The 26,649-nt window shown below is 43.7% G+C and overlaps 1 protein-coding gene across 3 annotated transcripts; it reads left to right on the forward strand.

The window, feature by feature from the left end:
• The first annotated feature begins 835 nt into the window (after nucleotides 1–835).
• Nucleotides 836–25,235, forward strand: frmpd1b (FERM and PDZ domain containing 1b). Of its 3 annotated transcripts, none has more exons than XM_082504090.1 (17): nucleotides 836–1,181; nucleotides 7,480–7,620; nucleotides 9,493–9,603; nucleotides 11,612–11,784; nucleotides 12,953–13,055; nucleotides 14,029–14,074; nucleotides 14,362–14,466; nucleotides 14,683–14,778; nucleotides 16,313–16,438; nucleotides 16,531–16,650; nucleotides 17,232–17,365; nucleotides 17,986–18,112; nucleotides 18,389–18,481; nucleotides 18,593–18,775; nucleotides 19,099–19,300; nucleotides 19,547–20,506; nucleotides 20,694–25,235. In XM_082504090.1, exons 3-17 carry the CDS (start codon nucleotides 9,497–9,499, stop codon nucleotides 23,252–23,254), a joined length of 5,136 nt encoding a protein of 1,711 aa, XP_082360216.1. In that variant the 5' UTR covers nucleotides 836–1,181; nucleotides 7,480–7,620; nucleotides 9,493–9,496; the 3' UTR covers nucleotides 23,255–25,235. The 3 variants fall into 3 exon arrangements, with proteins under 3 accessions (XP_082360216.1, XP_082360218.1, XP_082360217.1); XM_082504092.1 differs by having other exon boundaries at nucleotides 837–1,181; nucleotides 19,099–19,246; XM_082504091.1 differs by lacking the exon at nucleotides 836–1,181 and adding an exon at nucleotides 4,772–6,117.
• The last annotated feature ends 1,414 nt before the right edge of the window (nucleotides 25,236–26,649 follow it).

Genomic DNA, 26,649 nt, shown 5'->3' on the forward strand with positions numbered 1-26,649 from the left:
TAAAATTGGAATAGTTTAGTTATTTTAGTTATTTCTAATTATGTTTTATTTATTATATTATTCTTATGTATGCTCTGCTGGATACTTAAAATAGTCTTATCCAGTGTAATGCAGAAGAATTAATACTCCTCAGGAAATTGTCTTTCTGCTAAAACATAATATCATGTTAAGAAAATAAACTAATAATAATAATAATAATAATAATAATGTTGGTCTCTCGGGTGTGGTCCACAAGGGTCAATTTGACCCTGTTTTTCGGTGATTAGCTTTAAAAACATTTAATTTAGGAAGTGCATAGATCTTTTTGAGAGTGGCAGCAGCACAGGCTCCGCTTTGGGACCGTTGTTATTTAACTGAGTGATTATGTGTATGATGCCAGGCAAAGTTGTAATTAACTAAATTACCTGAGGCCAGCTGAAATAGCCTACAATAAATCGGGAACCCTTTGGGAACCCGGCCGTCTGGGGCCCCTGGCAAATTTCCTGTATAGCACAGCAGTCTATCTGTGCGTGTGGGCTGCTTTTAAAATTAAGATTATTTCAACACACACACACACACACACACACACACACACTATTATTATTATTATTATTATTATTATTATTATTATTATTATTATTATTATTATTATTATTATTATTATATGTTGATTTATTTGACAGTAAATCTAATTTTATGGTTTTGATTTGCTCTATAACTTCTTCACTTAACATACTAACCGAAGAACTTATCAGAAACGCCCAAATGAATCCTTACTGACTACAATGACTATAATAACTCATTTGCTGTAACTAACTGACCTTGTGGAGAAGGGGTGGGATGATCGGGTAGGGGGGGGGTCCTCCCGGACAGACAGCGATGGAGGCAGCGAGGGGGTGGAGAAGGAGAGAAAGCGAGAGAGAGAGAGAGAGAGAGAGAGACGAGCAGAGAGAGGGGGTGGGTTATTTCTGAGCTCAGGGCCGAGGATTAGGCAGGGAGCAGTCCCAGTACGATGACAGCATCCAGCTTTTAGCCAAACCCCCCGCACACCACATCACCATCATCATCTGGCGCGGGAGGATATTTTCGAGAAACGGATTTCGTCTCGTATAAAATCTCTCGTCTTTTAGTAGAAAAGAGGGGGGAAGCCTAACCACCAATCCCCCCCTCCTTAGACTCCCGGTCTCCCGATCAACCACGAGGTGAGTCCTTTACTTATTTCGCGGCGTTTGCTGTCTGATGAAGGACAGGAGCGCCCGGCTGGTTACGCAGGCGCCGACCGGCACCTTGCGTTCAGACAGCCCTGCCATTTGCACCGATTATCATCTGAATATGAATAATTTAACTCGTGGTCACTTTCCCATCACCCGCGGGCTACACCCGGGACCCTATATTTGACGGAGGTGGCGGAGATTTAAATCCGATTAAGATTACGCTGTAAGGGAAACAACAAAAGAGTGACGTTTCTTCTTCTTCTCTCTTTGTTTAGCCCCCTGGATTGAGGGGCATGGCTGATCAAAGTTAGTGTCTGGCCTGTGAGATGGCAGATATCGATGCTTTTAGGGGCATTCATGATGGGTTTGTGAGAGAGGCGCTGAGGTTAAATCTCACAACCCCCAGTATATTAATATTATATCAACACAATATAATATACAGTTATAGCAAAATCTCAACAAAATAGTGCTCGGTCTATAATTCACCATATTCTCAAACGCATGTGTTATGCATCGGTATTGGAAATCCACGCTGTCGTGTGCGCAGTGAAATCACCGTCACTAGCTACAGATGGGAAATGCACGGACGAAATCCTGGCTGATCAGAGGAGGAGGGGGGTGGGTGGGTAGGGGGGATGCCAGGAGTCTGGGTAGTAAAACACGCACACTATGAATGGGCGTAGGCGATGTGCAGCCAGCCTGAGACAATCGTCTCTTCCGATTTTTTCTTCGCTCGTGTCCTTTGGCCATGCACCGCTCTCCCTGCTCTATTTCTCTCTCACGCTCCCGTGCCGTGTCGGGCATGACAAGCGCAACATAACTAGACCGGAACAATGCGTTTCGCTTGTTCTGGGGCCCTCCGTTTAACGCATGGCGTGATTTAATGTGACCGCTTTGTTGCGACCCAGACGTGTGTAGTAATGCAGCTTCCACTCATTGCTATCTTCTCATTGATATCTTCTTTTCATGCTTCTGTTTGCGGTCCGTATGGCGTTTTGGCGGATCCTAAACATAAAGCTGCTTTCACTCAGCGTGTATACATGTGAGCACGCCGCCTGCGCTCCTGCCAGCGCTGCAGGCTTTGTGCTATGACTCAGGGATGTATGCTGAAGCATGTGATGGGAATTGCTGCTCTGAGGTCACTCCGCCAGAGAAGAAAAGCGACGGGCAGAACTTGCACATCAGGAAAGACTTGATGCCTGGCTGCATTATCCTCGATCTTCTCTGCTGACTGCTCCTCTGCCCCACTTAACCAGAGCCAGTCTACCATCCTCTCCCTCTCTCTTCATCTTTAGTCTCAGCTCCATGTCTCCGGGGCAGACTGTGCTGCTGCTGAGCTGGTGTTTTGCTGCTCCTGCTCCCAAAACACTGACCAGTACGACCTGCTCAAGAATTCATCTTCAGTTCATGTTATTATAAAGAGGAAGATTTCCGCTAATTAGTAGTCACGGGTTGCCTAATGTGATTGTAGAGGCTGTTTCTGGTGGATATATGAAGGACTATATCCATGCATCATGGGTTTATTATTGAGTATTTTACACCTGTTTCTTCCTAGAGCTGTCGCCAGAGGAAACAGGAGACGTGACCTCATTCATGTGACAGCTCTCTGGTGATGCCACCACTGACTGGCAGTGGTATCTTAATGTAGGCCAACCCCCCATTTCTGTGAACATATAGCAAAAGACTTTGAGAATGAAAAGAATTTTCCTTAAAAGCCCGAGCAAATCATCGGCTCCTAATAATCAGGTTTTCTGTTCTTAGCTGTGATATGAAATATTGAAAGCCTGCTGTATCTGCGTTATTACAGAACCCGGGCATTATTATAGCTTGTAGCAAACAGACTGAACTCTTATTGCTTTTACTTAAAGATAAGACTTGTATTGTGTTCCTCTTAAGGATCACCGACTTGAAGGAAATTGACTCAGACAGCAAAAGAAAAAAAGTGTTGCAGAAATTCCAGACTTGCTACATCTATCACCCTGGTATATCCAAAAGCTTTCCTCAGACATCAGACATCTCCTCTCTTTTTATGTCTGTCTGCATGTTTCCTTCTCTTTAGAACCATGAGAACCATTGATATAGATCTGTGACACAACACAACGTACCCATTATTTAATAGTGCACAGGGGAGCTCAAGCCTTGCCAGGTCGCTGATGAAAGGGGGAATGAAACAAGCGGTGCACGGTGAGCTCGGTCTCCATAATGCTAATGGAATGAGCTGACAGACGGAATGAGAAACAGAAGATGGGATTATGTCTGGAAGACAGGTTGCAGTAACAAACAACCAGCAAAACACAACATGCCGTGAAGTTAAACAAGCAAACAAGCTGTTCCTTTTAAAATCGACCTTATCAGTGATTTTATTCCTTCTTATTTTTTGCAATTGCATAGCATGGACCACTGCCACATGCCGCATCATATAAGGAAAACACGCAACCTCCACCAATAGAAAGTCAACAAAAACCCCTACAGCTAGCTTTGGTGATGTTTCTACTTAATTTTATGGCAGACCATCACCTGGAAATTTTGTACAGCATTTTATGCTGGCATGCTTAGTGGATGTTGAATCTAAATATTTAATGGGCACAAGAAAGCATCAGCCTCATGGTAGCCCTAAACAAAAAGTCAGAGATTCTCCAGAGTCAGCTGGATTCATCATCCATGCGCCTCAAGAGTCTCCCCCAAATTCTGTGGTAATATTTGTAGACATACACATCATGGTGCCCACGGAGCCACAGCCAATCTGGCTAAAAATACAAGACTATGTAGGGACATCTCACAGGTTTGGTGGTTTGATCTCTGCCTCCTGCTACTTTGTATCCTTTTACTGGATATCAAAGCACCTCTAAAAACCTCTTCCAATCTATGTATGTATGTGTAATACCATATAAATACACACGCTTTAACTCTTTACCCCCTGAAAGTCTATTAAGAGCAACACTTGAAATGCTTTTCTGAACTGAGCAGCTTCTGTCATATTTCAGGCCTGCTTATAGAAGAAAATTACTGGGTGTGTATCAGAAATTAGTGAGGGTGGTCTCTACCTCTGCAGCTAACCTCGGAAAAGGCCGGAAACTGTCCTAATGGCAGTCAAACCACAGCTTTATTGATATATACTGAGGTGTCAAAAGCTGTCATTAAGGGTGCGGGGAAGGTCGTCAAATGTCGTCTTTATGGAGAAAAGAGTTAATGAAAAGCATCTGATGATTCATCATGGAGTCGCTTTTTAATTACTTTAACCAAAGTTGAACATTATTTTAGACACGGTCCATTTTAAGTTCTGTGGTTATACAACATCCACATATTGAGCTTCTTACACGAAGCGACTTACAGTTCCTTACTTACACGCATAGAGCTACAGTGAGCACTCAAAAGTGTCTTTTTATTTAGACATTCATTAGCAAATTTAATGAAATAATCAACTTTTTTTGACTTTCTAAGAACACATTGTGAGCGTTTCCCCACCTTATATATAAGCAGTCAAGCATTTATTTACTTTATTTTTAAAGTCCTTCAGTATGAGTAAAGCAGGGCTGCCCAATCCCAGTCCTCGAGAGCTACTATCCTGCAGCTTTTAGATGCATCCCTAATCCAACACAGCTGAATCAAATGGTTTGATTACCTCTTCAGCATGCCATCGTGTTTGGCAAAGGCCTGATAACAAGCCATTCATTTGATTCGGGTGTGTGGGAACAAGGATGCATCTAAAAGCTGCAGGACGGTAGCTCTCGAGGACCGGGATTGGGCACCCCTGGAGTAAAGTATCTTGTTGCACTAAGTAAAAGACAAAGAACAAATCCTGCACTCTGACTGACTCTGGGGGGTTGTGTTGTCTGCTCTGCTTGTTGTTCTTCACGTTTACAACTTTGCATTTATGAAATCTGAATCATTTCAGCTGTCTCACATTAAATCCCCCCCCCCAAACACCACCACCACCACCTCCTCCAGTCCTCCAAGTATTGAAACACGCAGTATTTTCTGCCAAGCGTGCTGCTGTTGGACTGAATGTTCCCTGAAGTCTGTGTCCAACTTTATTGGCAACAACTGTGAGCCAAAATGAAATGTGGAGTTGCTGAACCAACCCCTGCTGCCGCTGTCCTGCACCTCATGCGGTGCAGCTGTATTCGGCGTGTCGTGCTCGGCTTGGGAAGGGGGTTGGGGTGCGTATGTGTGCACGGGACAGATTGGGAACAAGATGTCCAAAACACCCAACCGGTCCTTTCTAAATAAAATCTGTTGTCGAGTCAGTGGATTCATGCCCTGATGCGACTTCTCTGTGCCACGTTCAGGTTTTTCTGTACCGACGTGGTTTAGCCCAGCAGTGCTAATTGGGCTTAAAACCATTTTCTCTTCAGCTGACTGCACAGGAACTGCCCGTTCAGTACCACCTCTCAGCCCCCCTGAGGATAGAGTCCAGAAGCCCAATTCTATGAACTGCATGCGTCCTCAAACTGGGATTAAATAACTGGCTGTTTTGTCAGCGACAGAGAGACATTGTGTGAGGAAAATGAGCAGACGGGGGAGGGATTGTCTTAGAGAAATCAGACACAGACAAAAGAGAGAGAAAAAAAGAGGGAAGACAGACTTTGTTACCTAACAGCATTCTTCTACGTTCGCCATGTAAAGTGAAGGCTGGTGTAGGGGTGAGAAGGTGAAGGGAAAAAGAGGAGGGAGACTGAGTGAAAGGCCAGGCAGGCTCTGAGGCTTGCTGATGAGTTGTTTGCATGGTGAGCTCGGGGATTTCAGGACGTGACAGTGCAGGATGGCATTTAAGATTCACTATTGATTCAGAGAGAGATTAAGGAGCAGACCCGTCACCGTCTTCCACTGTGCTGGGTTTGGATAAAATGAAGATGCTGGCACATATTGAGAAAACTGAAGCGATCTCTCACAGTCAGAGAGGAGGGTTCTACCAACGCTACAGGTCTGAGTGTTGTCTATCTGTTTGTTAACAGCTCCTTCTGTCTCACTGTTTGCTCTCAAACGGTGGTAAAAAACCTCGCCTTCACTTGACCACCCTTTCGCCCGCTCCTCCTGATGAACGGACTCTGTCACCTTCCACTTTTTCTTCTTTATTTCCCCGTCCTCTCCAGCAGCTTTCTCCTTTCATTTCTTTTGGCGCTGCCCTCTTCACCCTTTTTAAAACTCTCCCCCTTTTCTTTTCCCTCTTCAATATCCTGTCCTTTCTTTCTTTTCTTTGCCCTGACCAATTCTCTTTCTGTATCCCTGCCCCTTTTCTCAGCCCCCTTAGAGCCACCCCCCCGCGCTCCTTTCTCCCCCTGCTTCCAACCCCCATTCGCCCTCTCTCCTTCTGTGCTCACTCTTCTTCTCCTGGCCTGTGTTGGCAAAGTGGCAGAAGGAGGCGGTTGGAGGCTGAGCTAGCTGCATTAGCCCCATACATTATTCATGTGCCCTGCAGTCTGTGTGGGTCCAGGTCCTCCTCTGCCTTGTCTGAGGGACACATGGGCCTCGTGAAAGAGCTCTGTGTGTGGGACACAGGGCCCGATGGAGGAGCTACATGATGGGACTATCAGCTCCTTGATTTCTGCTCCCTCTTGTAGAAGAAAGCAACAAAGAATGAGCGTTTACATCATAGATCAACATTCAAGTGCAGAATAAAGTGGTTTCCTTAGATGAGAGCAAGAATGTTTATCCAGTGTTTTCTCCTAATTCAAATTTCTCCTTGTACACATCAAAGCCCTTCATTTCCACTGAAAACCAGAGTCTGGCTTAGGTTTCCAACATATCTGCCCTGATGTTCACATGAAAGACTTGTCCCCTTTTAATATCGGCCAAGATCGCTGTTTGCCTGGCAGTGGTTCTCTCTCCAGCTCATCGGGATTCACAGGCTGTCCTCTCTGCTTTTAGAGCACACCCAGTTAACTGAACTGTTAACTGAACTGGGCTGTATGAAATTTTAATTTAGACAACCAGACGGAGATGGAGTGCCTCCTCTCTCCATCGCCATGAGCTTTTGAGGCTGTGGAGGAGCAGTGGATGAGAGCGAGAGAGCCTCTGGGACTAGAGGAGGAGCCTTTTTGGAAAACCACAACCAGATACTTGTTTCATGCTCACATCTGCTTTGCCTGACACACTTATGTGTTAACAAGAAAGTATACTGACTACTTGATTAGAATTCACTTTCTTTTAATGAACAGGTTAAAAATTGAGCTAATAGAGGTTAATCAGTCCCAGAAACCGGTTGTTTCCTGCTTCATTCTAATTATAAACTTGTCACGTGGATGTGTTTTGACAGGTTTTCCTGATAGTGTTCTGCTCTGCACAGGTGGTGTAGCTCCAGATTGGCATCGGCCCTGATGATCGCAACAACCCCTCTCCACCTCTTTTCAACCTACCCAGAGCTGATGTCTCAGAGGGCGAGGGGGTATGTTTGTTCCGGAGTCTTGAAGAGACAAGCTACATCACGGTGAGTCACGCACTCTCTGAGTCTTCAGTGAAAATGTGAAACACCGGGCTGTTTGCTTTCTCTCCTTTTTTCGAGAACTATGAGGGAAGTGCAGTCACAGTGTATTTCCTCTTGGATCTGCTAGACTAGCTTTACTAGTAAAGCTGCAAATGTGAGCTGCAGTTGATGATGGCCAAGATAGTAAACTCGTTGCTCCAGTGCTTAGGTTGTGTACAGTATGTATATAAAAAGTGCTGCCCACAGAGACTGTCACTGGAGATGACTACCTGACTCTGCAAGGGCAATGAAGGTGAGAGAAAGAGGGAGAAAATGACAGACAGAAGAGAGGAAGAATCATCTCACCCAGCACTTGAACGTGCACGTATTTGCCCATCCATACACCTGCACGTTTAACACATAGTGAATGTTTCTTCCAGTGATCAAAGGGGGAGCAGATGTAATACTAAGTGCACTTGGTTCCTCGTGTGCATTTGTCTACTACCTACTCTCACTCAGTCTTCTTCATCCATGTTTATCTGGCTCTATCCGGATAAGCAGGAGGTGCTAAAGTGACACCCTGACCAGTGCGGGCTTGTGCAGAGCGAGTACCTCTAATCCTCTTAAAGGACAAACCTACACTGCATGTTTTACTACCATTAAGGAGGGCTAGTCAGCGCTGGCCTCCATTCAGCAGAGACACTGAAGCAGAGGTGGGTGAATGTGAAGAAAAAGACAAATTCTATCCCATAGATGTACTTTTACACACAGTAGTAGTGCTTAATATCTACCGTTTACAGCACAACATGCATTGTTTTTACATAACTCAGAAGTACTGTGAGGTAATTCCTACTTTAATGACTCATCCTTCCTCATTTATTGGACACAGGCATGTTTTTAAAATGCTAGGAACAAGTGTGGCAGACGGCCAGAGCCCTGCCTCTTTTAAGCTCTTCACAGAACTGTTGGCATGCAGCAGTTTGATCCATATTTCCGAAGGCCGGTCAGACCGAGCACTTGGATTGGTTTCCCCCAGGCCAAGGTATGGATCATTAAGTTTCAGGAGGGCATTCATCATCGTTAGCCAAACAGATCAGATCTAGGTCACTGCTTTTCCCGTCCCTGCCAAATTTTCCCCTTTGTTTTCCCTCTTTCAGTGGGTGAAACCGCCCAGCATGGCCACAAACAGCAGATGAAGTATATCACGAGGGAGTATCTGCTGAAAACAAAACTCAGCATAACTTAATTCCCCTTCATGCCGCAAATAAAGGCTGTCAAGTAATTATCAGGCGCTCTACAAGCCTCTTCCAGCTGCAGAGTATTGATTGGCTGAAAGAAACAAAACCCTTTTGAGGGGCGTAGTAAGTCTTGAGATTTGGTTTGCGTTCAGTCGAACTCCCCAGGGTTAAAATGAGCCCTCCATCGCTCTTTATGTCCTCACCACTGCCTTGTTTAAGGGGCAAGCTCAGCAGAAAATGTACAGCTGCAGAGTGGTGGTGTTGTGAACGTTCATACTGGGGCATACTTGTGAGTCCTTTTATTGTGTGATGATGCAGTTGTTGTTGTTTTTGAGAATCAGGTCATTTCGCCATGTTTTGCTGCTCATGCTGACTAAACTCCACCCCTTTCTCTCACAGCCTTTTTTTTTTTTTTGCTTTCTGCTCACACATCTGATTATTCATAGTGTTCGAGGCAGGCTGCATGCGGTGCATATAAAAAAGGGCCTAGATGCAAATGTAGCTGGAGCACAATTCTCGCACTGATTGCACAGTCCAAAAAAGACAGAACTGAGCTCTGAGCTCAGTTTCATTTATTCCAACCAAATCCTTTCATCTTCCTCCCACGTTTCCCTGTTCCTCTGCGTGTTCATGCACTTTTCTCTCTTTGTCGCTTCAGATAAATGGAGGAGCAGGAGCGATGCAGGAGCAGGTCTCCGGCTCGGAGGGCCAGTCGGGTGCAGCAGGTGGTGGGGACAATAATACGACGCACTCGAGAGTCTCTTAGCAGGTACGGAATTAAAAGGAGTCTGAGCTGAGGGGGAAGATGTTTTTGTGGTGAAATCAGTGCAAAGGTGTTTAGAGGGTGGATTTTGATGGGAAGAAACTGAGTATGACAGAGTTTTAAAAAAATATATGCTTATATGCTAAAAACAACTAAACAATGTGTAAAGAGTGGAAGAGGAACTTTAAGCACGTCTAAGCCTGGTGCCAGATTCTTGAGTGACACAAAAATGAAAAATGTGGGAAGTGCAGGTGTGTATTTGTTCAGCATGCTGAGGAAATTTACTGACTCATTGTGAGTTAGCAATAGCTAAAAAAAAAGGGTAAACAGCACGTGAAAAACAAAAAGAGGCAAAAACTGAAGAAGAAGCTGCCTTTCTCAACCTGTTATGGACGCACTAAGACACAAACACAAACCAAACCTCCTCCCTACACCCACACACTGAGCCACATAGCTAAGTACATATTCAAACCCGAACTGCCTGACTGTCCCTCTCTCATACACAAACTTGTCCCACAGCAAACCACAAATATGTTTTCAAGAATCCTTCATATTTGGCTGTCCGCTAAGACTCATTCTCAGCAATGAACGCGTTGCTGAGAAATCCCAGTAAACTTCCTCCTGGGAATTCCTGGCGAGAAGCATATTCGTAATCGTCCCCGAGGGGAATTTCGGTTCACAAATAGTTGTCATCACTGTCATCGCACATCATAAATAAACGACAAGCATACATTAAATGCAATCATGAAGAGAGCTGCAAATGCACTGAAAGTCCGCAGTTAAAAACTGTGTACTACCCTGGCCTGCAGCTTGTTTAGCAATCCAACAGCTGACAGAACAAATGATCTCATATATTTATTTGCTTTAGTCCTCCCCAGCCTTCTCATATGACTTGTGTTGAAGCTTTGCATAAAGAGGGTGTTGAAGGCCTGCCAGAGAGACCTTTGCCCTGTGACGGGGTCTTAGTTACCAAAACACAGCGAAGATCTATCAAGTTGGTGCAAATGATCTTTCACAATATTCTCCCGGCCTGTTTTTGTTAATCATGTTGAGGTTGTAAAACGCACAGATCACACCAAAACCTAAACCGATTCAATAAAAGTGTCAATGTCTGATGTGCCTTTGTGAAAACGTCAGACATTTTTTCATTCAAAAGTAAACCTATTTCCAGGGTGCATTCAAGCCAAGGATGTATGTTAATCTGTTGGTGTCATTTAATCAGTGTTAATAACAGATACAGCTTCTGAAAGGTGATTATATGATACTTTTCTCTAATTAGTTATAAATTAAGTGTATTTAATAATAGTGAACAGACAACAACATGTCACCTTGAATTCTATATCATTTTGAGATTCACTTTGGTTCATTTTGACCTTCCATTGCCTTGAAAATGTTCAAGGTTAAAGGTTCAAGGTAAATGTACACCACAGTAGTTATTGTGACTTGAATAAATGCTGTTATTTTACACCAGTAAAGTGAACTTAGCATGCTTTTCCATTATCTTTGGTTATATATATCCTCTTATGATGGTTAATGTTCATTTAGACAAGTTTCTAAATAAAGAGGTTAAATAGAGAGTATTCCTGACCTGAATGATCAAAACACTCGATTTTAGAAAGTTTCTTTCTACTGCAGCTCTCGGTGTGGGTGTAGCAATCCCACTTTTGTGAGGAACAGCCAATCAGAAGAAAGTTGACTTAACTGTAGAGAAGCTAAAATAAGTTGTCTTCAGACAGTGAGTGAAATGAGAGGCTGCATATGGCCTAAAATATATACAAGCTGTCTGAACTGTGGAGCCGGAAATACTGTGTGACACCGCAGAGAAGGTTCGCTTTACAGGATTTCTGTGCTACGTTTTAATCAGCAGTCACTGTGGAACAAATAAGAAACGTGATCTGGAAGAGCAAAAAGTAAACTTTCTCCTCTTTGAATACACTACTTGAATACATAGTATCTCTTCATGGCTGTCGTCGCCTCCAGTTGGATAACCCATCACCCTGTCTGACTTCCTCAGAGAGCGGTTGCTAGGCGATGGGAGGTCGCAGCGCTCCAACAGTCTGTCCAATCAGAACTTCCAGGCCAAGCTGACATTGCAGATTACCAGGGACCCGGTCCTGGACAGCAGCACTGGACATGGCTTCACCCTCACCACAAACGCACCCCTGCTGGTCAGGGACATCGCCACAGGTACATCGGCCGTGCAGTGGCTGTGAGTTAGCGTTACCAAATTGCCACCTGCTTTATGCAATTTTCGCTGCATGCAGCAAGCATATTTACACTTTACCACTCTCTCTCTATCTCTCTCACACACACATAACACGCACACACACATTCCTGGCATTCAGGCCCCGGGGCACGGTGCCAGAGAAGCCACGAAAACAACAGAGCCACCTGCTCATCCTTTCTAAATTCAATCACTTTTCATTTATGCAACTTTGATGGGGGATAGAGAGACTGATAAAGAGAGACAGAGTGCAGGGGGGAGAGAGGGAGAGATGCTGATCCATTACTTTATGTCTATCCTGTAAAATAAGCTGATAAATGCAGTGAGGAGGGTCCCACCCTGCCACTAGCGCTGTAGCTGCTGCCAAGGAAAAGGAGAGACGAATGAGATAGGGAGAGTGAAGTGATAACAGAAGACAAGATTTAATTGAGAGAGAAGATGCCAGCAGGAAGACCCAGAGGGAAATACACAACCAAAGTGCAAACATGGCTAAAGAAAGCAAAGTAATGAGCGTGAAAGTGTACAGAAAGTAGAGAGGGGATGAACAGTTGGTGACACTTAGGGATTGGGAATAGTCAGAGAGGCCATGTTGGTAGATGCTGAAGGAAAGTGAAGGATGATGAAGTAGGGTAGAAAGAGGAAGAGGAGGAATCGCTATTATGAAAGCTTAACAGGAGGGGACTTTGGCTTTTGGGTGTGTGTGTTTATGTGCAAAAGCTTGCCATGCTGTACGGCTTGCCTTCAGTGGGTCACAAATCAGGGACAGACGGGGCTTTGCCAGGCAGACTGGGTGTGTGAAAATTTGTGGGTGCATGTGTTTACGTGCACAGATGCTCAGCGTGTCTGTGTGCTTGTGTGTTAGAGTAAGCTGAAACTGCTGTGCCTCAGTCGTGCTCGCTTGCCTGAAGACAAATGAGTATAAATAGCTACAGAAAGCAGAGCCGAGCCGGGCTGGAAGACACCCAGAATAACCTTAACCCTTGTGTGTGTGTGTGTGTGTGTGTGTGTGTGTTTCCCTTTGTCTCCACGTACGCAGCTGTGGGTTTTTTTGTTTTATGCAAGCACTCACTCTTTTCATTGTGTGAATTTGTGCATCTGTGTGTGTGTGTTGATGGGAATGCGTGTGTTTAGGAAGTCCTGCAGATGGGATACTATTCCCAGGGGACCAGGTGCTGCAGATTAATGATACAGCGATGGAGGATTTGAGTGAAGAGCAGGTGGAAAATGTCTTAAGGTGAGGAGATCCATCTATCTACAGTTGTGGTCAGAAGTTTCCATGCACTCATCATGGGCATGAATCTCAGGGTAATTTGGGGCTTTTAATATTTTATTTGAACTTTTCTTTTTCCAGGGTTGAATTAATGCTTTTAAAGACTTTTGAAAGCAAGAATTGGGTGCAAAAAATCGAATTTATTTTCCATTTTTCTAAATCACACAGGATCAGTGGTATCCACACAGGCTCAAATATATAGCCCAACTAATATTTGGTTAAATGTCCCTTCTGCAACTTGTACTTCAACGAGATGCTTTAGGTATCAATCCACAATCTTCTGGCATGATTCTGGATATTTGACCAGTCTTTTTGGTAGAGTTAATATAAATGATCTGGTTTCCCTTCCAAAACTACTTTTGAAGTGTTTGGCTTGTCTATGTGGGAAGCTGCCTCTTTCTTGGTCGCCACCCTCTCAGTTCAAGGTGTTTCAGCAGTTATCAGTTCAAGATTGAGCCTTGGGTCTTGGGTTTTTCCTGAACATCCTCACCAATTTCCTCTTGTTTGAGAGGGACAGTTTGGGTCTTCTTCCAGAACAAAGTGGTGACACATCTCAATAATTTGTACTTATGATCGATGATTGTTTAGAAATCTTTCCAGCTTGTGTAAATCTCAAATTCTCCTTCTTAGAAAACTGTAGATTTAAGGGACTGTATGTATATAATTCAGCCTGTATGTGTACTTTCGATTATGTGTAAATTAGAGAAAATTCAAAATAAATTCTATTCTCGTTTTTCACAGTCATTAAAGAAATCAATGACAATTATTTCAGTTGTTTTCTGGGATTTTGACGCTGATTCATGTGTGACTGCGGGTGTAGAAGGCTTAGTGAGTTAGCGGTAGAGGTCAGAGCAGAAGATGCTGACTTAATAGCTGAGCAGAAAGGTTATGATCCCTCCTCCGTCTGTGTGAATGAATGCTTCTTCTCTGTGTTCAGGAACTTGGAGGATTGTATCAATGTGACTATCCTGCGGCACATGACAGTGAGTACAAAGAAGACATTAATGAGCTCCTCACTACACAGTCTGTATGCCATCGCTCATTTAAACATAAGCTGTCTGTGTGCTCCCAAGCATGTGACTCTTAGCTTGCCTCTTCTGACTGGATTAAGCACTTTACATTGTGCTGTGATGTATGTATCGACCGTCTGAGTACAGCTCTGAATGTTTGCATTTTAAAGCCTGCTGGCGTCAGTGTTACTCATGTGTGTCTTAGCCCATGCTTCATCCTTCATGTACAGTAATGGTGCTGATGTGTGTGTGTGCTACAGAATCCCAAGTCATCCATTATGTCAGCAGAGAAGAGAGCTCGTCTGAGGAGTAATCCAGTTAAAGTGCGCTTTGCAGAGGAGGTGGTGGTCAATGGGCACACTCAGGTGAGAAAACCTTATCTGATACAGAAGGAGGCTGCCAAACAAAAAACAAGCATTTACTGTAAGGCTACAAGCAGCAGTCAATTCACAGTCTTCCACATAATGAAATATTCTTCATTAGGGCTTATGGGCTAACATTTCTTGCAATCATTTAATATTTGATCTTTTCTCATCTGATATCGATTATGTCTGACCACATCTCTCACTTCTTTCCACCAGGGAAACTCTCTTCTCTTCCTGCCCAATGTTCTGAAAGTCTATTTAGAGAACGGACAGACCAAGGCTTTCAAGTTCGACAACAACACCACCGTCAAGGTATGTAATAAACAGGATTACCGGCCTAGTTAGAAAGTTTTACCCGAAAAGAGCATTTAGAGCTTTTACTTGGTGGCTTCATTGAGTGGCTCCATCGTATAGTACGTTACACGTTCGCCTAACCAGCAAAAGGGGGTGTGATCCTGGGGCAGGAGGAATGGGGCAAATCCATCCAGGGTTATGTTAGAAATGGCCATATCAAACACGCAAAATTACCTGCTCTGGAAGCCCTCGTGAATAGGAGAACAGCTGAAAGTAGCTCGCTCATCGGCCTGATGGACTTGTTTATCTTTTGATAGATATAGTAACTAAGTGACCCAAGAGATGCCTACATCGTTCATGGTTGACATTTTTATTACATAACAGCAGTGTGCCCCAGTAATAAGAAGCCTGACAACAGCTATTTTTAGCGTAGTCTTGAGAAATAGTTCTTCTGGGTTTATAAAGGTCTTTCAAAGTTTACCTTTGGACTTTTTCACTCATATTCAGTCTAGTCCTTGTGTCTTTACACACAACAGAAAATTTGGAATAGACCAATTTCAAATTTGAATTTCAATCTATGAGAAGATAACACAGTTTGACTGGCATAAAATAGTATTTTTGCACCAACAAAAAAAACAATTAGCCAAAACCAAGGCATATCTCACCATGGTGTGCAGTGTGCCCTTAAAGAAACTGAGGAAACAGGGTCTTAATCTACTCTTCACTGTAGCCTCATCAGAAATGGTCTCAGTAGAAGGATGGCCTCCCCAGAGCGTGGACCTCAACAATATTGAAGCAGTGAGGGATCATTTTGACAGAAAACTGAGTAAAATGAAGCCAACATCCAAAGAACAGCTTTGAATGTTTTTCAAGGAGCCTGGAGAACTGAAGACTACTTAAACAAATTACAGGAAGGCCTACCTAAGAGATTTCAGGCTATGGTGAAGAATAAGGGTGGTCACACCAAATACTGACTTTCAAGCTCATTAGAACTGTATAAACTCTATTGTTGCCCTATATATGGTATGTTTCATGTATGTTTGCATACATAACAATAAATTGCTGCACCTACTTACCATTTTCCTTGCAACATATACAGAAATGACTCAAGACGGTCCTCTTATGAGCCAATAAAAAGCCCACACAGTTTCTTAAAACCACCACGAGACTGAGCACACAGGTGAATGTAGCTATGAGATGCTTGGTAGGACCAGGTGGGACTATTTTGAAATTAAGTGCACCAGAAGCTAAGGTATGATTTCCCCCAAAGGTGTCACAGTGTGGGTTGGCTATAACAGTTGTAGTTCATTGGGAGATACTGTTTCTGAAAAAGAAAATTATGAAAAGGTCAGTAAGTCACCATCAGTAGGTACATGCTTCTGTCTTTATGAGCAGGGTATTATTTTTACAGCAGCTTTTGTATTTCTGTTTGTTTTCCCAGCTGAAGCAAATCTGAGACAGGGAATCAGCTTTGTCCCTTTGCCCTCAGTGGAGTGGGACGAAACATGTTTGTCTAAGAGGTGTGAGCTGTTGGTTTTTTTTGTCATTCCAGGACATTGTTCTGACTCTGAAGGATAAGCTGTCCATCCGGGCCATCGAGTACTTCGCCCTGGTGCTAGAGCAACAGTACAGCATCACCAAACTGCTGCTACTGCATGAAGATGAGCTCATTCAGAGGGTGAAGGAAAAGAATCCATGTGGAGATATCTCGTAGATATGTATGAAGATTAAATGCTACAACTTTCCACCTCTATCTTTTGTCTTCACCAGGTGGTGCAAAAGAAAGACTCCCACGATTACAGGTGTCTGTTCAGGGTTTGTTTCATCCCCAGAGACCCAGGAGACCTACTGCAGGATGACCCCTCTGCCTTTGAGTACTTCTTTTTACAGGTCAGAGAAGCTCCTTTATTTGTTGTCACCATTACGGTCATGCATTGTTTATCTCAGAGACTTTTGCTCTGAATTATTTCGCAATTAGACTTTGGTCCTTTCTCTGCGTATGTACAGAAAATAAAACTTTGTACCCACTTTATGCTGAGTGTGCTCTGAAATTCTTCGAAAATATTGCAAAAGTAGCTCTGAAGTCAACATGCAGCCCCTCCTTATAGCTTCATGGCCTTATCCCTATAACACGTTGCTCACATTCTTTAGTCCTTCTTTTGTACAAAGCAGTTACATACTTGCTCTGATGATGCTAAGTCTTGATATTGTTACATGTGGCCTGTGCGTGTTTTTGTTGCTCACTAAAGCAGTGGAGAGTGCCGCTTATGTCATGCCAATTTACTGTTTCATTGTCTTCGCCGATTGTGTTTTCCCTGTCAGTGTCAGGTCGCTGGTTTACTTACAGATATGCTGATGAGCTACGTGCTTTGCAATGTCTGACATGCAGAGTATGCTGGGACAAAAATCAGGTCACTGTAAGGTGCGTGTGTATTATGTAATACTAAAACTGTGATTCTTTCTGCCTGCAGAGTGTTGGTGATGTGCTACGGGAGCGTTTCGCGGTGGAGATGAAGTGCAACACTGCACTCCGCCTGGCAGCCCTGCACATGCATGAGAGACTAGATAGTTGTGGACAGACCAGAACCTCAGTCAAGAGTATTACGTGAGTCATACGCGTGGGAGAGTTTCCGTTTAGGGGTCACACTAGTAGGACACTGTAATTGTGGTACTTCTCATTATAGGTTTTGAGTAATAGGGCCTTGACATTTTTTCACTGCTGCAATTACTGTGATTTGTCTAGGATGAGGCAGCTCACTAAATGCCTAATCTATTAATGTGATGGGAGAGGTTTAGTGGGTGTGTGGAGGATATTTGCCCCATTACTTGAGAGTGGAAGTGTCTCAAAATGCAAAGCAAACATCCATTTTTTCTAAGGATTGCGGCCTGGTTGTCATACATTGTTGTACATTGTATATATTGTAGTACAGAGCAGTTATCTGTACATTTCTATACTTATCCCACAAGTTATAATTGTGAAGACAACTTGCAATTAATGGGGCTGAAAGCTGAACTATGACTGTTTAGTAATATCTACTGGTAGTTTTTTTTTTTTTTGGTTTGTTTTTTTAAAGAAATAAAGCTCAGTGAAATTTCTGAATTTAACTTCCAATATTAAGTGTATCTTTGTCCTTACATTACAACCTCTTTTCACTTTTCATGCATTTCTTTGTAACATTTTATTCACTGAGTACTTTCATGCCTCTGCAAATGTGGCGTTGACAGGAAGGAGTTCGGCTTGGACAGCTTCATCTCTCCTACGCTGCTGGGCAACATGAGAGAGAAGGACCTGAGGAAAGCCATTAGCTACCACCTCAAAAAGATCCAGTCCCTGCTAGAGCCACGCCAGAAGGTAAATGGATAAGTGGAAGGAAAATGTGAGAGGTGTAAAGAGACACATAGTGACAGCAGTGACTTCAGGCTACGTTTTAGCTGAGATGTATGAGGACTGCTAATCTTCCTAAGGTTTAAAGCGGTATATGGAAGAACAGCAGCTTGGAGGAAAAATAGATGTTGAGTAGGAGGCTAATTAAAAAGGTGAATAGTCAGTATCAGGCTTGGGTAATGCCACCCACCGCCTTTTTTGTCTGTCTTGCTCATACTGTATATCTTCTCTGTGGTGTTATAGGTAATATCTGCCAATCAGGCTCGTTTGGCCTACCTCACTCAGCTGGGAGAGCTCATTTCTTATGGGGGACGGTCGTACACAGCCACAATGATGGTAAGGGCTAAAGGCCTCATGTAAATTGGTGGATCCATTTGCTAAACGATGGAAATTGCAACCAATTAAAATGACTGCAACACTTATTTCCTTTCTTCCTTCTCCTTCCAGCTTCAGGACAGGGAAGTGCTGGTCACGCTGCTGGTGGGAGCCAAGTATGGGATGAGTCAGGTCATCAACCACAAGCTCAACGTGATCTCTACGCTGGTCGAGTTCAGCAGCATCAGCCGAGTGGAGCTGCTCACGGAGTCGGACAAAGTCAGCTTGCTGCGCATCTCGCTGCATGACATGAAGGTGAGGGGGCCTTAGGTGGGATATACATGTTCATCGAGTTGCAAGGCTGTATTATTCGTAAACATATAGACGTGGCACAGATGTTCATTCACCACACTATATTCATGAACATGACACTAAATATAGGTCAAGCATTCTTTCTCTACTATACATGCGATATATAACAGTATACAGCCTAAGGCTAGCTATATATAATGTTAATTCATGAATGCAAAGGTGACTGTCTCTCCTTCTTTCTCCCACTCCATCGCTTTCCCCCTCTTACCCTTTGGCTTTAAACACTACTACTTTACCTTTTTTCTGCAATACCCTCCCCCTCTCAGCCATTTGCCTTACTGATGGACTCTCTGGCAGCCAAAGACTTAGGGTGTCTGCTGGGAGGCTACTGCAAACTCCTGGTGGATCCCAATGTCAACGTCTTCCGTCTGGGGCGCCCAAAAGTGAGGGTGCACCGGATTCCTGCTGAAGAAGGTGTGTGTGGGAGGTTCGCCGTAATAGAGGGCGTGTGCTATGAATCCCTATCAAGTGAGCAAAAACTGTTTCACTTAAAACGTATGACTTTCTGGCTTTGGCCTTTTTGATAGCCTTTTTTTCACCTCACATGTTTATTTATGTCACCATCCAGTATGGATACGGATAATAAAAAAAAAGATAAGATGTCATTTTTTTTTTTTTACTATCAAAAATTAAATATTATTCTCCTTTATGAATGCACTAACACAGCTTTCGCAATGCTTGTCTGGTGTTTGTGCACTTTCTGGGTTTTATTAGGTTATGTGTCTCGCTGCTGCAGTGACTCAGACGACTCAACAGACGAGGATGACCCGATGGATTCTCAGAATTACAAACGCCCAGACCCAGCAAGTCAGGACTGGGAAGAGAGGAGAAGAGAGGAGGAAGAGAAGAGGAGAGAGGAAGAAAGAAAAGAGAGAGAGGAGCACAAAGGCAAACAGGAAGTGAGGATAATAGTGACAACAGAAGGTAAAGGAAATGAGAGTCCAGATGAAGGAGGAGCAACAGGAAGTGGTCTGCATAAATTCAGTGTTATGGATGAAGAAATGAACCTGGACTCTTCCTGGTACCACACTGACCTGCGAGTCACCAGCAGCTTCTCCAGCTTGTCCAGCAGTTCCTTGAGCACTGCACTTGAGGAGAGCAGTGCTGCCAGCAAATCCAAATCTCGCCTTCACGGGCCGCACGTAGGCGAGGATGTTCCGAGTTTTGATGTTCACCACCCCTACCTCCTGGAGCCAAAACGCCATCAAGGGCCACGTAGACCCACTAACCTCAATTACCGTGGGAATGACAACTCTTGCCTCTGCTTTGCTGACCTCTCCAAGTCTGACTTCCTACCAAGCCCGCCTGGGGCTACCAGTGATGACGATGATGACGATGAAGAGGAGGAAGATCGGGGCACTGAGACACTTAGACGTATTTCTAAGATTCCTAGTTCAAGAGATTTGAGAATGATTGACAGCATACCCTTTCAAAGATCACCTATTAAAAGAAAGAAAAAGACCCCTCCCAAAGTCCCAGTAAGAACAAGTTCAATTCCTGGGAGCAAAGCAGGAAAGGCTGAGAACCGCCTATCAAAGGATGAAGACAGCATGTTTCTGACACCTTCACCCAACCCCAAGCCGAATCTTTTGGTCAAAGACAATGTCTCAGACTCTGAGGATGAGTTTTTCGATGCACAAGAGAGATTTACTCCTCCAGTTCCTGATCTCTCAGGTTTGTTTACAGCATGCTTGATAACTTAGTCCCTTGATGGTATATTTATCTGTGTACTGGTGACATGTGACAGCACTGTGACTACGATATGTTGAAAGGAGACGGGACAATTGTGAGAAGATGTGTGTCGGTCCATTAATACCTGTCTTTCTGTTGTTTTCATTTCATTTTTCTCATTCTCTCACAGATGCAGAGCTGGCTGACCGACGCAATGCTAATCGTTTGAGTGGAACCTGGAACAGTCTTCCAGCTGTCTCGCGGAAAGAGCCGTCATCTCCACTTGCCAATAAAAGCCAATCCTATAAAGCCAAGAAAGAAGCGGATACACTTAAAGCCCCTTCGAATCAACTCAACAACCAGCAAGGCAGTCCTTCAAAGCCATCACAGAAACCTGATGTTAAGGTCAAACCACCATTGGCACCGAAACCACAGCTGCCTCCCAAACCTCAGATCATTCCTCCCAAGTCTCCCCAGCATGGGAGATCATATGCCCAATGCAATGGAGATGCCTCTGGACGTTTGTCGTCGGAACTCCTTGAAATGGAGCCGGACACCATGGAGTTCAAGTCGGTCACATCAGGTGGATTGCCTATGTCGTCATCCTTGATCACAGCAGTGCGATATAGCAAGCAATCACTATCACAAGATGAAGAAAAGACAAAAAGACAGGAAAGCAGCACAAAACAAAGTAAAGATCTAGAAAATGGAGCGCGTGCTGTTTCCAAAAAAGAAAAATACATTCCTGATGAATCGCAAATTCCTGAAGCTGAGGGGAAAACCAGTGGAACTGACCTGCTAACAAAGAGGCCAGCAAGCCTAACCCCAATCACTCACTCTAATTCAGGAACTAAGCTAACAATACCCCCTCCAGTGCCTCCCAAACCCACTTCACCAAGCAATCTTCACCCCTTATCGCTACCTGCCAGCTCTCCCGTCTCTCCTACTGATCCAAGCAAAGGGATCTGTAAGGATGGCGTCAGTACTCCAAATGGAATTCACCCTTGGAGCAGTCGTAATGGGAGCATCCAGTCAGGACCTAGAAGGGTCTCTCTGAGCCACGAGAGCCTTTCACCCAAAAATACAGATGCACCTCTTACAGTTACCACCTCGCTGACCTCAACCAATTCTAAAGGGGGCCTAGAAAGCAGAGAATCTGGAAGATCTGGTTCAGGATCTGACCTGAGAACCAGCTCCTCCAGTCTAGGAGGCAGGCTATCTGCCTCAGCCCTGAGAGGGAAGATTCAGGCCCTTCCTTGGTACATGACCCGTTCCCAGGAGATATTAGGAACTCTGGACTATCCGTCCACTAGTTCCATCAATGGCGACACATCTGGATTTGGCTCTGGTTTGTCTGTAGCCAGTGGCTTATCAGACCTAAACAAAACTCCTGTCAAGGACAAAGAGAGTGTGCCCTCAAAATCAGGAATCAAAGGGACCATTTTAGATGATGGAGCTGAAGTTGTCATAGCAACAATCAAAGAGGCCCAAGAATTGTCGGCACACATGAAAAAGGCCAGTGGAACAAACGGCTCCCACCCTAATCTAAGTTTTAGAGAAAATATTGCACGTAGCAGCAGCGTTTCATCAGAGCAGCCTCAATCGCGGTCTCACTCAGCAGTCGGGTTGGGAGGTGTGTCCAGCATGGAGATTGGAGGTGACTCACCGACCTCCTCACTGGCAGACAGCACTCCTCCACAGCAACACCGGGAGGCTTGTGGCTGCCGCACTGTTTACGCCAACTGTTTCAGCGGAGACACAGAGGATGGCGTTAGCTTTGATGATGAGCTCACAGTTTATGAGTTCTCCCGTCGCATACGCCCCAAACCTGTCCAGCCGGCACCTGCCCCATCTCCTACAACAACACCCTCTCTCAAACCCAATATTCTTTCACTGCTGAGGGACAACCCTCGCCCGCTGTCTACTTTCTCTACGACCTCTTCTGAACTCAGTCCTCTTGTTTCGTGTCCAGTTTCACCCACAACCTCATTCGGCGGCTCGCTTCGTTCCCTAACTAACAAGAATTATGGTGGGCTGAAAGGCGGCTTTGCCTCTCTGCGTCACGATATAGATCAGCTTCTTCTGGTCTTAGAACGAGGTGCACCTGAGCAAACAGAGCAAACATCATGCCAAGATGCAAAGCAAGATAGCACAAAGTTAAAAGTAGGGCCTGATCTAAATCATAATGGAACCGAAGACAGCCCTGCCCCAGAAGCAAGCCTAAAGTGTAATAGGATGACACCTGCTACCATGACAGAGGCCGAGAGGAGTCTTCTTCAGGCTGAGGCTCGACGGTTAGCATCTGGATGTCAACGAGCCACGCGGGTAGGCTGGGCGCCCGATGAAGCCCTGCGTTCTTTATCCAATAGTTTTAGTGCCCTGGTACAGCTGTCGGCAGCCTGTCTGCAAACAAACCCTTGCACTGGTTGTGACATGTGCCATAATACAAATCTGGTTCAAAAAGTTGAGGACAATGATGGCCAAGAGGCCATGGACAAGCTGAAAGAGATAGTGGGGCTGTATCGGGAGTTTGTTGGGGCTGTTGAGACAGCTGGAACTGGCGCTGGGGCAGTGGGTAGGAGCGGGGGCGTCAATGGGACCGTACAGGGTCAGGGAGAGGTCGACGGGGTAAGGCTGCTAGCCAAACGATGCACTGTGCTCATCTCGTCTGTATTCGCACTCACTCAGCTCTTCCGGACACCCACGGTAGAGCCCTCGGACACACCCGGACATGTACCTCTAAACTTTTGATCTGTGAACTTTTACCCACTAATAACGCACTGACTCTAGAGGTGAAGACAAGAAGAAGCAGCACAGAGCTATCTGGTGTGTAATGCTTGTGTTCTTGTACAGTAAGTGCCATGCACACCACACCACACCACAGCACACACATCACACACACACCCACATTGAAACACAAACACCAAACACACCCCTAAAACGAAGCGATGTCACTTCGTTGCTAAACCTCTCCTTGGACGCATACGGACTATGCATTTGTACATATGAATTTTATAATTATCTCATAATTCTCTTATTTTATGATACAATATGTGTATGTATGTAATGATGAATTACCCATGTATGTATTTATGTATTTATTTTTACAATATTTGCACCATGATCTGTGACTGGCAGGTCTCTGGTGAGGAAAAAAAGAACTATGGATGTCACTGGAACTTTTTTTTTTCCCCCTCCCCTTTGAGACAGTATTACGTTATCTTTTTGCTGCTTTAAATATTGCTCCACTCCACAAGGTGTAATCTGTAAATTGTCATTTTCTACGTTTATGATTACGGTACATTTACTGACAAACTACAGGAACTATTCTGTATCTCACTTGCGAAATATAGTAATAAACTGATTTGTTTTATATGTGCAGGTTTTGCACCTTTGTAAGGATTTAGTTTTTCAACATTACAGTCACAACTATACCATTACACAGCAGGGAGAGCACTTTTGACTGTTACAGATTGCACCTTTTTTTGAGACATGTACCCTTGTGTAAACTGTTTTTCTGCCCCTTCCCGGTCCATACCTGACTTTGTGTGAATGCTTCCTGGATATAACCCCATTACCCAATCGTATGCAGTATTATAATATTACTCTAGTTTTCATCCAAAGGACACTACATACAGTATATATTTTCTGGGAATGTGTGGGTGAGGTCCACCCAAACAGGGGACCTTATTTATGTAGTTTTTTGTTTTTTTTTGACGAGGCACAAGAGTGACTGTTAAACTCTATCCAGATGTAGCAAAGATCCAAAGTCTTAAAACACTGAGCCACAACTGTTCCCTGCCAATGTTTCGTCTTTGGGTGCACCACTTTATTAACTGAGTACTGACTGATGGATGGGCTGATGGTCAATGCTGGGGTCAGAACTGTAGATATACATTTATATCTCTGTGTCCTATTCTGTCCCTACTTTAGTTTATGGCTATGCAAACATAAACCCCTCAACCCCCCCACATACTCTGTTGTTTTTTGCGCTAACATTAAAAACAAACAGCAGCTGCATTATGTTTGCTTGAATATAATGGATGCTTTCTTTGTTTGGAATGTTGGTTTTTGTCTTGTTTCTGGAAAACTTTCTGCATTAAGGAATGCAACATTTTGCAAGGTTGCATGGCATTAGCATTTTGTCAATATAAAGACTTCTGTCTATACTGATGTCTGTGAACTTTCAGTAAAAGGACTACGTTGCTCAATCGGTTTGCTGATGTACAGTGTTCACTTATCAGCTCCTCCATATCACATGACGCCATCCGATTTGAAGGATTTACTCGAGCCACCTACAAACAACAGGAAGCTAATTAAGCCAAATCAGTCAGCGGTTGCTTATTCAAATATGATAAGGGGATTAGCTGAAATAAAGACTGCTTAAGTGCTGAGAAACAGCTGGTGAGGGGAAAGGTAGTGTATTTAATCTTCCAGACTGATGACTGAGGGAAATTTTGTTAAGGTAGTTGTGCAGCCATCACCATGCTAACGTCAAGACGTTGTGTCTCAGGAGGGTCTCCTGTTGTTCATTAGGCTGGCTCCATCAGTAAAGAGTGCCTGTGTCACTAACTCTTTCCTGTACGGGAACATTGTATGAACAGCATTTCATAGTCAGAGAGTCCACTGTGTTTCTACAGAAGCAGCCACTTTTCCATCCCCACATAAAACATGAAGTTAGTGTACCAAGAAATGTATTGTTTGGGAATAAATGAAACACTGACCTTAATAATGCTGTCTTGAATATTTGGGAACTGTGTGTACTTTCATTTACCAACAAGCAATTCATGAAGCTCCATTCACAAATATCGAGTGTTATTTATGAGATCATAAGAGATATCACTGCACACCGATATTCAACCCCATGGTGAATATTTCACTTCAGCAGATAAACTAATATTTATGAATCTCATAGCCTCTGTACCATCTTTACGCTCCAACTCCAAAAGTCTTGGGTCACCCCTTATTTCTTTATATGTTGCAAGGAAAACTGTAAATTGGTGCAACAATTTATTGAAATGTATGTAAAGATACATGAAACATACAGCATAAAATGCAAAAACTGAGTTTGCACAATTCTAGTGAACTTGAAAGTCAACATTTGGTGTGACCACCTTCATTCTTCACCATAGTGTGAACTCTCTTAGTAGAGTAAATTCTTTAAGTAGTGTTCAGGAATGGTTCTCCAGGCTTCTTGAAGAAATAGCAAAGCTATTATTTGGCTATTAGGTGCCTTTTGCTCCCTTCTGTATCAAGATGATCCCACCCTGCTTCCGAAAACGATTGCTCAAGAGCAATATAACAAATCTGGTTTATTGGAAGCATAGTATAAAGAAATGAGGGGTGGCTCAAGATTTCTGCACAGTACAATAACGAATGAAGATTGTAGGATTGTTTTTTCAGTGTTAATTTCCTACAGTTTCAAGATGGCAGTGTTTGTCTATGCATGAGGCCACCCCCTCCCCTTTTTGCTTTTTTGGTACTGGTCTTCAAACTATGTGGAGAGCCAATTAGCAGAGTTCAAGCAATATTTCTGCTACTATGATTAAAAAGGATTTTTAGATAAATTTGCACATAAAAAAAAGTTAGATTTCATCTAAGACAGCAGTCAGAAGGACACTTGATGTGGTGCAAAGAGAGCTGAGAGGCTTTGAAGCAACAGCAGTTCAGCGCTTCTTGATCTAAAGTCCCTCTGTCAGATTGTCCTTAATCTGATCATCATCTGCTGTCAGACTTCTTGACACAGCAAGCTAGAAAGTGGTACTCTGTGCTGACCCAAAACTCAGTCTCACAGTGCTGACTTGATGTCATTTCTTTTAAACAAAAATCCTTGACAACACTTACGCACATTGCATAAGTGTTGTCACTTACAAAGAAGGGATTATAATTAATAAACGGGAAAAACAGGTCGAATAGTTTACACATTATCATTGTATGACTCATAGGTACAGAGCAATGAGGTCACAAAACAGACACAAAAACTGTTTCATAACATATGTGTGTCTCAGTTACGTAAAGGAAAATCTTTCTTCTCTCTAGGTGAAAAAATGACAGTCAGCTCATTTTTCCTGAAGTACTTCTGTATTTATTCAGGTTTTAACTGAGATTTAAAACATTTTAGCACAATTACTAACGTGACATTTCAT

Source organism: Aulonocara stuartgranti (assembly GCF_965226115.1).
Source record: "Aulonocara stuartgranti genome assembly, chromosome: 2".
In the NCBI taxonomy this organism is placed as follows: domain Eukaryota; kingdom Metazoa; phylum Chordata; class Actinopteri; order Cichliformes; family Cichlidae; genus Aulonocara; species Aulonocara stuartgranti.